General features: G+C 35.4%; 1 protein-coding gene across 1 annotated transcript in view; it reads left to right on the forward strand.

The window, feature by feature from the left end:
• LRPPRC (leucine rich pentatricopeptide repeat containing) overlaps window positions 1-13168 on the forward strand; it is a 90363-nt gene that overhangs the window by 16316 nt on the left and 60879 nt on the right. The window contains exons 12-15 of the mRNA XM_087717708.1: window positions 4039-4157; window positions 6625-6718; window positions 7403-7472; window positions 11959-11986. Of these exons, the coding sequence (XP_087573834.1) occupies window positions 4039-4157; window positions 6625-6718; window positions 7403-7472; window positions 11959-11986 (311 nt within the window). The remainder of the gene's footprint in view (window positions 1-4038; window positions 4158-6624; window positions 6719-7402; window positions 7473-11958; window positions 11987-13168) is intronic.

The following is a 13168-nucleotide window of genomic DNA, read 5'->3' on the forward strand; positions in this document are numbered from 1 at the left end:
GCATCAGAGGCAGCCACTTAGTATTGTGAATAAAAATGACATGACTAGTTGCAAAAAACCCCGTTTTTCTTCATTATAAATGTTGTATAGATTAAAATGTAGAAAAACTTTATGCTTTTCATGAGGTGCTTTATCAGATAATGACTCCTTGGCTCTAAATGTTGCATTCACAATTCAATTCATTGTGTCAGTCTTTCTTGAAACACGGTGTGGTATCTTTTTTCTAGTGCTATAAACTTGAACTGAGGGATTATATGAACTCTTGCCATAAAATAAGAATTGCTCTATGATGACAACATATTAGATCCCATTGTTTCAATAGTAGTGTGTGTGTCTATGTGTTTGTATACACACATAGCTCAGAGTTGAACTGTTGGGTTCTCTTCTTGGATGTGTAGTGTTAAGATGCACAAATTTTCAGAAGTAATTTGTTATTCATTGAAGAAGCTATCCTTCTGTCAACAGGTGGGAAAGCTACTTTTAATTTTAAAAAACGCTTTTGAAAATTATTTTTTAATTGGAATAGGACACTATTTAGCTATCTGATTTGAAGGCTATTTGTTGAATAATTTAAAGAACTAATGTTTTCTCCTCTGTGCCTTGAAAGAGTTATTAAAATATGTTCAATCCTTAAAGCCATTGGTCTGAAACTGAGGTTAAGGATCCCTAGAGAACATTGATCCCTGTTTTTGCCATCCTAAAATGAAGCAACTGCAGACTTTTTGATGCTTTCCCATTATACCTTATAATCAGCTTTTTTATCAGGTTGGCTTCAAATGAAATCTCTGTCCCTGCAGACTACTTTGTTATTTGCAGAGAGTTATATGTAAGAGGCGGAAGTAAAAACAGAAGCCTTCGTTCTCTGAGACTTTGTTCTCAAACTAGGACCAAATTATATAAACCATCATGTTTGTATTGTACCTTTGGAATGTAAATTTAAAAGATTATATTTATAAACTTCACCTTAAATTTTGTCTATAAAGAAATTTCATATTGGGTAAAGATGTATGATAGTTACCATATGAAGTTATTTTTTCTTTGTGTAAAAAAAGCTAAGTGATAAAGTTGAGCTTGGTTCATGGTAATTTTCAGGATATACTTTTGCAGATTTTTATAATCTAGTCTGTCATGGATAGTTCTGGAGTTATATGTAAAGATCTTCCATGAAATGGGAATTAGAAATTTGATTATTCAAGATGTAGTAACATAAAGAAACATAGAGAAAGTACAAACTTTTGTGGATTAGATAACTGATGATTAAAATAAAACAAATATATCTGTCAATTTAGTGCTTGCTTTTGATTGAAAAATGAATAGTTATCAAACTATCAAGTTATCTGCTGAGACTCTGAATGAGTTCTAAAAGTCTTGCCAAGAAAAGTGCAGGGTCTAATCCAGGCGATTGCCAAAAGTCAACATTGACTCAATGGTATTAACAAAGAAGAGGAACATTATTAATAATACTGATTAAAGTAGTAAAAATAAACATTTTAGTATTCCATAGCATTCAAAGCAAAATACAGTGACTTAAGAGTGTCATATTCAGACAAAGTAATTAGATTCTGGGTTTAGATGTGACCGAACATCTACTGTGTATCCCTGAAAATAGGACCCAACCAGACAATGTCCTAGCGTGATTTTTCCAGATGCTCTCAATATAAGCTCTACCCCAAAAATAAGCCCCAGTTAAGACCGTCTGCCAGATGCACTCATTTTGTACTGTGCCGGAAAAGAAGACCTAGCTAGAAAATAAGCCCTAATGCGTCTTTTGGCGTAAACATTAATATAAGACCCAGTCTTATTTTCAGGGAAACATGGCATGAAGTTCCTGCATGGTCACTGAATACCCTACTTTATGTATTTCATAAACAGGCTAGTGATAATTTTAATCTTTGCTTTATGATATACTGAACATAATTGATCATTATGATGGCTTAAAAGTAAATGCACTATTGTCATAATATGAGTTTAATATTTTTAATTGTGGAAGAAGCAATAATGAATGGAAATTCACTTAATGGTATTTTTCCATGTCTTAAGTGTTACCAGAGCTATTGACAATTACTCTGTAATTAATTATTTCTAAATAAAATTCCAGTTCTGCTGAAATCAAATCACTTTTCTATTTTGAGGCAAACTTCAAAGAATGGTGTGTCTTTAACTATTGTGACTTGTTTACATGTACTTTTAAGTGCTCAGCAGGAGTTCCCGTTTAATTATTTGCACTATGGTGCACTATATACAAAATTATTGGAAGTGGCACTTCAGACAAAGACTTCAGAAAAGTATATTTTTTTAAAAAAAAATAAGGAATGAGGAAACCTGGACTAATAATGTTTATGCTACTGTTTTTTATTTATTTATTTATTTGTAGCCCGCCTTTGTTTTTAACAAATAACTCAAGATGACAAACATATCCAACATAGCAGAGGTGGTACTTAGCAGGTTCTGACCAGTTCTGGAGAAATAGTAGCGGAAATTTTGAGTAGTTTGGAGAACCGATAAATACCACCTCTGACTGGCTGCATGCCCATCTATTCTCTGACTCCCGAATCCCAGCTGATCAGGAGAGAACGGGGATTTTGCAGTAACCTTCCCCTGGAGTGGGGTGGGAATGGAGATTTTACAGCATCCTTTCCTTGCCACGCCCACCAAGCCACAATCACCAAACTACACCACGCTCACAGAACCGGTAATAAAAAAAATTGAATCCCACCACTGCAACACACCATCCTCTTCCTATTTTCCCCACAAGAACCTTGTAAGGTGGGTTGGGCTGTGGAGGGAGTGACTGGCCCAAAGTCACTCAACTGGCTTTCATGACTCACAATCACAGTCTTACATTTTCTAAACCTGGTTCCTTAACCACTAGACCAAATAAAAATGCTAGTTCCAGTCAGCTTTTGACATAAATCTCAGATTAACTCAATATGATGTAATAAAATTATGTGAATGTGCATTTCAAGAAGACTTAATTTCTGAACACTTTGTGGTAACCTTTTATATAGCAATGTTAGCCTCTTATTTCTATTTTAATTTTATTTTATGCCTTTGAGTCAGTGTTGATTCCTGGTGACTGCCTGGGCTAGTCCCTGCAGTTTTCTTTCTTCCACTCAGCTGAGTTTGTGCCTAAGGCGGTACTAAAACTCACAGTCTCCTGGTTTCTAGCCTGATGAGTTAACCACTATTGTACGCCAAACTGGCATTCACTTTAAAAGCTACTTGATATAATGATAAGAATATAAAATGCAGTTATATTAATTAGAACATTTAAAGACAGAGAAAGAAGCAGTAGAAAGGAAAGGAATACCAGTAGTAGTAGAAAGGAAAGAGGACTATATCACTATATATTAAAGTGTCCAATCCTGCTCAGAAATTGAAATTAGTGAACTTGGCAGTACTTAGTGAATTTCTAGGTAAAATTAATGATGAATCAAAGTAGTGCTATTATTTACTGTGGAGATGCTGTGGGAGAGTCTTCCAAAAGAAAATCTTCCCAAAAGACATAAATGCATAGTGGTAAGAGAATTAAGTAGCCCAGCATTTGCCTATCATGGTTCTTCCTGGAAATTCCTGGTTCTGAGTGATTGTTATCCATGCAGTTTTCTCAGCAGTGTAATAGAAATAGTTCATCATTGTCTCACAGGATTTTTTTTTTAAAAAAAAACTTTTATTACCAAGCCTGACCTGTGGAACTGCTGTGATCAGCTAAGGTTGACTAAAGGCTGCCATCTTTAGAATGCTATCAGAAATAAAATTCTTTTCCAACTATTTAAACTTTAATTGTCTTCTACTTTCTTTGTGTGAAATGAGACAATCTGCATATAGAAAAATTCACATTCTAGGAGCCAATAACTTGTGTTAGAAGTGAATCAAGCAGAATACAGAAAAACAAAGGCCAGTGTAATCTCTGCTTTCTATGTAATTTTGCCAATGTAAAATAATCTAAACTTATAAAGCATTATGTAATCTTTATTTTATAGTCTGAACTGAGCCACTAGCAAGCTATTGTTTAACACCTATGTTCTTTTTCTTTAGGTGTAATTAATGTCCTCAAAATTATGGATGAATTGGAGGTAGAGCCAACTATTGACACATATTTATTATATGTTTTTACAAATTTGGATAACTTCGATTCTGTTCGCCAGAGGATTCAGGTAGGTTTATCATTTGTTTTAGCACTTTAGTACTTAATAACATTGAAATTTCTGGGCTGTATAGGATTGAGGTTTAAGACTTTGATTTATGATGGAAATATCAAGTAGTAGGACGATAAATATTTGATATATTGGATAATGTAATTTTGTTAATTTTAAGATAAAAATCAACAGAATCAGATGATTCATACTGTTGTGCCTGGAACTATTGCTTTAAAGAGAGCTGTCCTGGGCCAATTCAAGTTACCAGTGATGGAATTATCCCCAAAGAAATGACTTGGGGACTGAAAACCACTATGATTTATCTGAGGCACATGTGCATATCAAGACAGACGTTTTTGGTGTACAAATGTCTCTGGGAGGGGCCACAATGAATGGCCCCTCCCAGTGGAAATAAAACAGTGAAAGGGGAATGGAGTTTGCAGGATACAGTTAGTTCGCTTAATTGGTTCATGACTCTCCGAGACTCCTTGCCAAGTTTTGCACATATTGGCCTGTCAGCTCTCCAAGCCAGATAAGGTCTGTGACTGTAAATCCTCCCTTGAAAGACTTTGCTGGATGTGAATGAGAAGAATTCACAGTAAATTAATAAAAGGGGTTTTGTCGGGACAAGGAGTTTGCTTCATGCTCTCAGGAAGCCTAGATCAGAACAAATGGTTTATTTGCCCCATTGAATAAGGGTATCTTCTAAACTCGGTTTCTTCGTAATCCTTTTGTCCTAAGACTTTTCATTGTTCCCATCGAAATTATACACTCTGGAGAGGTTCAGGATTTCATGTCCTTCATATGGTCACTAGGCTGTCCCAGCTGGTGTCTTGTTCCACACATATGACAGAGTGCACAGTGTTTTTCTTTCTTTTTTCTTGAAACCAGCGACCTGAAGACAGATTGTTCTCATACGTAGCTCACTCCTTTAGCGATCTTACACGAGGGGGTAGTGCAAGTCTTGGATGAGATAGAGAACTAAAGTGATCTGAAAAGATGCTTGGTATAACCAGTGTTTTCCTGAATCTGTCCATGATATTATTGAAAGTCTGATTTGTAGAACACAGAGATGAAAGCAGCAGTTGAAACGACTTAGACATGCATGAATCTGATATTAAAACTGGAAACAAAACAGTTACCTTTGATAATAGAATATGTAATCACACTTAATGGCTTGATGAAATACTAGATAACATTTCATAATCTTACATAGCTTGAACATAACAAAAAGCAAATTATTTAAATTTCTAGCTAAATTCCTTGCAATGTTAGTTCTCTCTACCAAAAAAATGGCTATAAACAAAGCATATATTTTAGTCTAGGACCGTGATGGTGAACATTTTTGGCATTGAGTGCCCAAACTGCAACCCAAAAACCACTTATTTATCGCAAAGTACCAATATAGCAATTTAACCTGAACAATAAGGTTACTTAAGGTTACCTAAAATAATGATAAACAAGGCAGTGTTCAACTAATTGTTCTAAGAAAAATGTGATAAATGCACTTTTATGCCCCTTCATTTTTTTCAGCTTTTGAAATATTACATTTAGCAACAATAAAAAAGAAAAAAAAACATTTGTAATATCATTTCTCTTTCCCTCCCCCTCTTTCCCCCTCTCTTTCTCTCTTTCCCTCCCTCCTTCTCTCTTTCTCTCTCTTTCCCTCCCTCTTTCTCTCTTTCCCTCCCTCCCTCTTCCCCCTCTCTTTCTCTTTCCCTCCCTCCCTCCCCTCTCTCTTTCCCTTTCTCTCTCTCTCTTTCCCTCTCTTTCTCTCTTTCCCTCCCTCTCTCTCTTTCCCTCCTCCCTTTCTCTCTTTCCCTCCCCCTGTCATTTCCCCCCCCCCTCTTTCTCTTCCCCTCCCTCTCTCTCCCTCCTTCCCTCCACCCCCATGGGAGAAACACAATGGAGCTGGGTTGGAGCAATGGCACATGTGCCCACAGAGAGGGCTCTGAATGCCACCTCTGGCACACTGGTCTAGGACGTCCTTCACACTTCCTTCCCCCCAAAAAGCTTATCTTAGCTAGATCTCCTTTTCTATCAAATGTAATATTGCATGCAGCACATTAAAACATGCAGAGATATAAAGTAAATTTTATAAAGGACTTTGGCTCTTTTGTATAGCAATCAAAACATTTCTCACTATTGTTAATATGAAAAGCTGGAGAGTTTGCACTGAATTGACAATTCTAACAAATTGAAACAGATACCATCTTTTAAAATGATTGCTTCGCAGGTCGTCTATGCACATTCTGTGTGTTTAGTCTTTAAATTACAATTCTAAAATTATGCTTTGCATAAATAGTTTTTTTGAGAACTTTAAGAATATCTGTAAAACATTGCACACCCTGAATCACAGAAGATAGCTTTGGTCAAGGTTGGAAGGCTGTTGGCCAAACCCACACCAGATCTGAAATATGAAGTATTTTAAAAAGCTTGACTATGATGATATACCAGGCACTACTGTATTACCATCTTTCCATAGGAAAAAGGCAGTCCTTTGGAAACCAGTAAATTCTTAGCAGCAGAAATCAGGCATGAAGCTTCACATGGCAGACTGGATAAAGTTTATCAGTTATGTAAGTGCTCTTGTTTTATCTGAGTAGCCTGTTTGGAAAAGTAGTATGATATAATTTAAAGAACGGTAAATGTTGATAATTTATACAAAAATACTTGTTATTTAAGATTATTTGAAGTTGTATTTTAACATGCCTCCATTTATGATTAGAAGCAAGTATAATGTGTAAATTAGCCTTTTGTTTCATTTTAAAAAGCCCACATCCCTTTGATAGAAGAAAGAGATGATACATTACCTACTGTTCTTAAGATGTTCTTTTTTTAAAATGTTGCAAAAATTGTGTGACTATTGTGACCAGTTTTTATAGATATATCTTAATGCTCTATTTGAATCTCACTGTGCTATAAAATTATATAAGCTTTAACACTGTTTTTGAGAACAGATAAATGAAAAGAATTATATTTAATTTGACTGGAAAATCTGAATTTATAGAACAGATTCCTTTATTTAGAAATAAAGTTTATTTAAACTTAGTCATGAACAGGGACTGATTATGAAACAGGGAGAAAGACAGGGTTACTATGTCTTTACAGTGAAATATAAAGCAATAGCTCTATCAAGTATATAACATTAAATATTTTGTTTTTCTTTATAGCATATTGGTTTTAAAATAACAATTGCTGACTCAGTGCTGTTTAGAGAAATACAAATCAATGTATACTGAATAATTTAATTTAACTTGCAGTATCTTCCTCAAACATCTGGATAACGAACAGGAATCATATCAAGAGCAGTCTAATGATTGGATTTAGAAAGTAAGACTTATGAAATCTTATAAGATTTATAAGATTTTGGATATCTTTGATCTCAAGTTACAGCTTTGTTTTTCTGTTGTTGTTTTTTAAAGCTATTTGTAGCTAATAATATCCCTCTGTTCTGGCAGGATCTTTTAGGTCTCTCTTTGTGGCTTCAGTGTTGCTGAAATTTAATATCCTATTTTATAAGTGGAAAATTGAAGGTTTTCATTTGGGCCTAGATTCAGTAAATTGAAAACAGAGTTTATTTATTTTGTCTTTCATTGTTTTAGATTTATATTCCAGTTTTCCTAGGAGATCATGGCACCTTCCAAATATCCCCTTATAATAAGCATCTTTGTGTGGGCAGCTGAGCTAAGTTATCAAATCCCAAATTTCTTAATGAGCTTCTATAGCTGAAACTGCTTTGATAATATCACATTGACTATCAAGTAAAATAATATTTATATAAAATTCACAAAGTTTGTTATATTCATATTATGCTTCAAAGATGTATCACAATAATGCTAGTGACAATTAGGGTAGGTTAATCAGTAGTATATATTTTAGAACACATAGTATAAGCTTTACCTAATGTCATCCCATAAATTTATGCCTAAATTCAGATTGAACTTAAAAACTTTGTAATCATAGTTAATTTTATTAGAGATCTACTCAAACATATATATTATATATATATAATTATATAATTACAATGATTTTTGTTCGGAACTTTTTTAGTTTTGCTGTTTTTCCCTTTCAAATACTAAAAATCTTGTATTGATATTAATCCACACTGAATGATGCATAGGAATGAAATGTACATGTAAATAAATGCATTTTGTCAGTGGTTGTAATTTTTCTGCTAACCTTATATGATACTTGCTATCATATAATGCTATCTACATCTTTTTATTTCTCCTTTGTTTGTAGTGCCTTGGTTGCTTAAAGTTTTACTCTTAGCGAACAAAATTATTATTTTCATGTTTATACCCTACCACAATTTTATACAGCATCTTGGTGGCTCACAATATCAAACTACAATGAAAAGAAATCAGACAAGAATGGTGGTAAATCAAATTTGTGGAATCAAAACGAAAAGGGGAATTACTGTTCAAAGAAAAATCAGCAAGTGACAAAAATGGAACTTATGTTTGGCTTATAGGAGAGACATTACAGTTTTGTTATATAATATTTTTTGGACCTGACTGTAATCTCTGTAGACATAATAGGGTTAGGGTTAGGGTTAGGGTGGCAAACAAATGCATGCAAATTGTAGGGAGGTGGAATAAACTAAAATTATCTTATTTGAAAAAGAGATACAGTGACAGAGAAAGCAAACTTGCAGGTGAGACAAAACAGATTGTATTACTATATATGTGTATAGGTAATCTTCCTAGTTCCTGAGATGTTTCAAAATCTCAACCATTTTGAAGTGAAAGTGATTAGGATTATATTGTCATTTATCCAGGGAGAAAGACAAAGTCATAAAAAATTATTAGGGTAGAGGAAATATGTGAACTATTTTTATGTTGTTAAATTGATATGTCAGAATAAGTTCCTTACCACTTCAGAGTAGAAATTACCATAGAAATGTAATCCAGAGTTAGAAGACACATATATTTTCTCTGTGGATCAGTAGCTGGTTTACCGTATTTTTCAGAGTATAAGACACACCGGAGTATAAGACGCACCAAGGTTTTGAAGAGGCAAATTTTAAAAAAAAGTTTTTGCACTCTGCAAACCTCCCAAAAACTGCCTGTTTTTCGCGAAAACGGGCCCTTTGTTTTTTGCTTTGTTTTTTCAAAAGGCATGAATAGCCCTTAGGAGGCTTGTAGAGTGCTCCTGGGGGCTGGGAGGAGGAAAAATTGAGCAAAAAAACGGCCCATTTTTCTCTGAAAGTCTTCTAAAAGCTATGCATGGCCATTATGGCGAAGAGGGCAGGGTTTCGGTAGGCAAAAAATGCTGTATTCAGTGTATAAGATGCACCAAGATTTTCAGCCTCCTTTTTGAGGGAAAAAGTTGTGTCTTATACTCCAAAAAATAATTTAAGCTAATTTACTAGAGATGCTGAAAGTGCATGCTGCTTGTGTCATAGAACACAGAAACCATGCTATGAACAGTTTTCCATAACATTCTTATACAGATAGTCCTCGAGTTACAGCCATTTGTTTAATGATGATCAGGAATTATGATGGCCTCATTATAGCTGCTTTACAGCCTGTGAAGCCCTTCTGGTTGTTGCAAAACATTGCACCACCATATTTTGATTACGTGATTACAATCTAAGTACTTGGCACTTACAGCTGATTGCCAAGTGGCCCACAATTTGCAAGTGGCATGGAAGTTTGCAGACTGCTGCCACTGCCAAAAGGACTCTCTCTCGTCTCTGGAATCTTATTGAAAAAATAGCCAGCTGAGGGGAACTAAACTCTTAAATCCTGAAGGTTTCACCTCTGTTCCTGCTCCCTGCTGAGGGAGTTCTCTTCTGTGCATGGAGGGGAACTGTATTCCTTCAGCAGTCCCAAAGGTGCCTTTTCAAGAGGCAACTGGACTTCCTTGTTTTTCTTGGAAGATGTTTCACTTCTCATCCAAGAGGCTTCTTGGATGAGAAGTGAAATGTTTTCAAAGAAAAACAAGAAAGTCCAGTTGTCTCTTGAAAAGGCACCTTTGGGACAAACATGATCTGGATGACTGAGAATTTCCATAGACATTTACCCCTTCAGCAGGATTTAGACAGGTTCCTGCCTCTTACCAAAGGAGTTCCCTTCAGTGCATGGAAGGATACTGCAATCCTTTCATAGGCAGCTCTTTCAACCAACCCTCAGAAATGAGAGGGAGCTAAAAATAAAGCAGAAAATGAAGAGGCAGGATGATAAGGCGCCCAAAATGCTTCAAGTGGGTGGTGGGGGAGGCCCTGGATGGATCGGTACAGGCCATGCACAAAGTACCTATCTCTTTGCTCTGAGGCTGAAGATCCTGATTGGATTTCAGTGGGGAGGATTTTTACTTGGAGTGTCTCTCCACTCAAGAGGCTAAAAATATTACTTGGATTTTGGCAGGGTGTATTTTCAGCTGCTGAGTGGGATTTTCCCCACTCCGCTGAGGCCGGAATGGGACAACTCACTGCAGCCAAATTGCTGCAGCCAACTCAGCCATGGTCATCTTGCCATGGTCAATTCACCCTGACCAACTCTCCACAGGACAATTCAACAATTCATTTAATTATTTAAAATAATTAAAACATTTTAATTTTTGTCATTCACATTTCATTTTGTCCCTCCTTTGGCATCCCTTCTTTAATTACTCTATTCCACCATTTCTTTGATATTAGTGTAACTCTTGTCCTCCTGCGAGTTGACTGTGGCAAGTTGGCCACAGCAAGTTGTCCTAGACTCCCCCCACCCACCCCCCCAGGCACCCTGCACTGCTTTTCCTGTCTGCTTAATGACCCATGGGATCACTTAAGAAGCACAAACAACAATGCTAGGATTGCAGTCATTAAGATAAGCATTAACGTGGCAACTACCTGGACTAGTCCCTGCAATTTTCTTGGCAAGGTTTCAGATTTGGTTCAGTCTCTGAAAGAGATTTGCACAAAGCTGGCTTTGTGCCCAAGGCATTACAATTTCAAGGGTAAAGCAGATAAATTTGTTTTAACATTTAGAAAGCATATCAGAAAGAGAAGCATAGAAATATTTTATATTATATATTCTAATCCAACAGTCATCAAATATGAGACTTCTGTTGGAAGACATATATTCTGTTCATGGATTAAAAATAGCTATATCCCTATGTGGCATTGCTCAGGATCCTGCAGACATTCCTGGATACAACTGTATGCATATTTACTTGTATGAGAGCCAGGACCATATTATCAGGAACTTAGATCATAGATGAGGCAACATGTGTGCAATTGTACATGAAATGCTTTTGTTTCCAGAAATAGGTTTTATTATTTTCATGATATTATGGGATGAGGCTTGCTCACACAGTGAAGGCTCCAGTTATATAACTTTCAATAGGATTAGTATCTTTACTCATTTAAAAAAGCAATCATTGTTCTACAAGAAAATTCCATATAGTATAATAGTTGATGATGCAAAAATGAATAGTGGAGATTAAGCTAGTTGTTTAAAGCTATGAGGTTTGTGGTTTCAAGTCAATTTCATGATGGAAAAATGTATTAAATACAGACAGTGTAGGTGGCACAGGTAAAAGATCACACAGATTGCATGTATTTTGAAATGCAATGAGATAGATTCTAACATTATCACAAAAACTACAGTGGTAATGATCGTCTGTAAATATAGTAAAATAATTTTGTAAAGCTTATGCTTATATATAAGTGTGTGTGTGTGTTTGTGTCAATTATTTCTTAACTTTCTTCAGTTAAACAAATCTGAACTCATGATGTGACTGTTCAGTTGTATTGAGCATTCAAAAGAAATAATAGGGTTTGTTTTTTTAAAATTTCCAATTTATTATCTTCTGCTGCCCTCTGCAGGTGTACTGATGTTGATCTTTGGAACAAGGTAAGCAAAGACAGCTAAGCTGCAATGGGGAGATATTTTGGGTGCACAGTATTGGAAAAGTACAATATATAGAAAGATCTCCTATTTCAGATTAAGTCTAATCTTTTACTACACTTACGTGAATTGTCATGACTTATCTGTCTGAAGTTAAATATTTTTAACTCCTTTTGATCTCAGTGGAGAAAATTAAGCATGTAATTAATACTTTTTCCTTGTCTGTATTTGGTCTTTAAAATGCTTGATTTTGCTTTATAATCTATTGCTCACATTGTGACTGTGAATTCATATTAACATAGAAATGGCATTTATTATTGCATGTATTAAGTAAGCACTAATTTTATTGTTCATGGTAGGGGATAAATTTTTCTTTTAGGGGCAGTAGTTTTTGTCTTTATGTGATACATCCCCAAGTACCAGTTGGAAATATTTGATGGTATAAAAACCAACAAGTTTTGGAAAATTTCTTTATCAAAGATTCTATAAAACAAAACCATATAAATGTAAAAATACCTATGCCATTAAAACCACTGTTAAAGTTAAAACTACTAGTAAGTGTGCTAGCAGCTTCTCTTCGAAAAAATGTAGCTGTAAACTTAGCTGACTTTTAAAAAAAAAAATCATTCTGTAGCTTCATTTTTAATAATTAGGAAATAAAAATGTTAAAACTATTTTTGAAAGGGCTTTTCAATATAGGTAGCTCTTGGTTAATGTCAGCAATTGGGGTTGGAATTTCCATCACTAAGCAATAGAATCATATCTTTCTGCTTAGTGATGGAAATTATGGCGCTCCCAGTTGCTATCGTTAAGCGAAACGTGCCTCTTCATTAAACACGATATCACATGGATGCCATTTGTGACCTCCTGCCGGCTTCCCGGAGGAAACTGTTACTTGGAAAGATTTGAAAGACACTATACCAGTGGTTCCCAATCTTTTTTTTGGCCATGCCCCACATAAGCATCTCTAAAATCCTGATGGCCACCCCTATGACATATAATTCTTACTTTACTCAAAAAGTGAACTCTACCCATGCGGAGGAAGCTTATAAAAGGCCATTAACTTGGTTTAAATCAGGTTCAAATTGCCCCCATTAAAAATCAAATTGCTCCCCTGTGGGGCGTGGGCCCCACATTGGGAACCACTGTTCTATACAAAAGGACTAGGGTTTTGGGTTTGTTTGTTTT

The sequence above is a fragment of the Thamnophis sirtalis genome, unplaced genomic scaffold (assembly GCF_051295495.1).
Source record: "Thamnophis sirtalis isolate CommonGarterSnake01/CBP01778 unplaced genomic scaffold, rThaSir2_p1.2 scaffold_6, whole genome shotgun sequence".
NCBI classification, from domain to species: domain Eukaryota; kingdom Metazoa; phylum Chordata; class Lepidosauria; order Squamata; family Natricidae; genus Thamnophis; species Thamnophis sirtalis.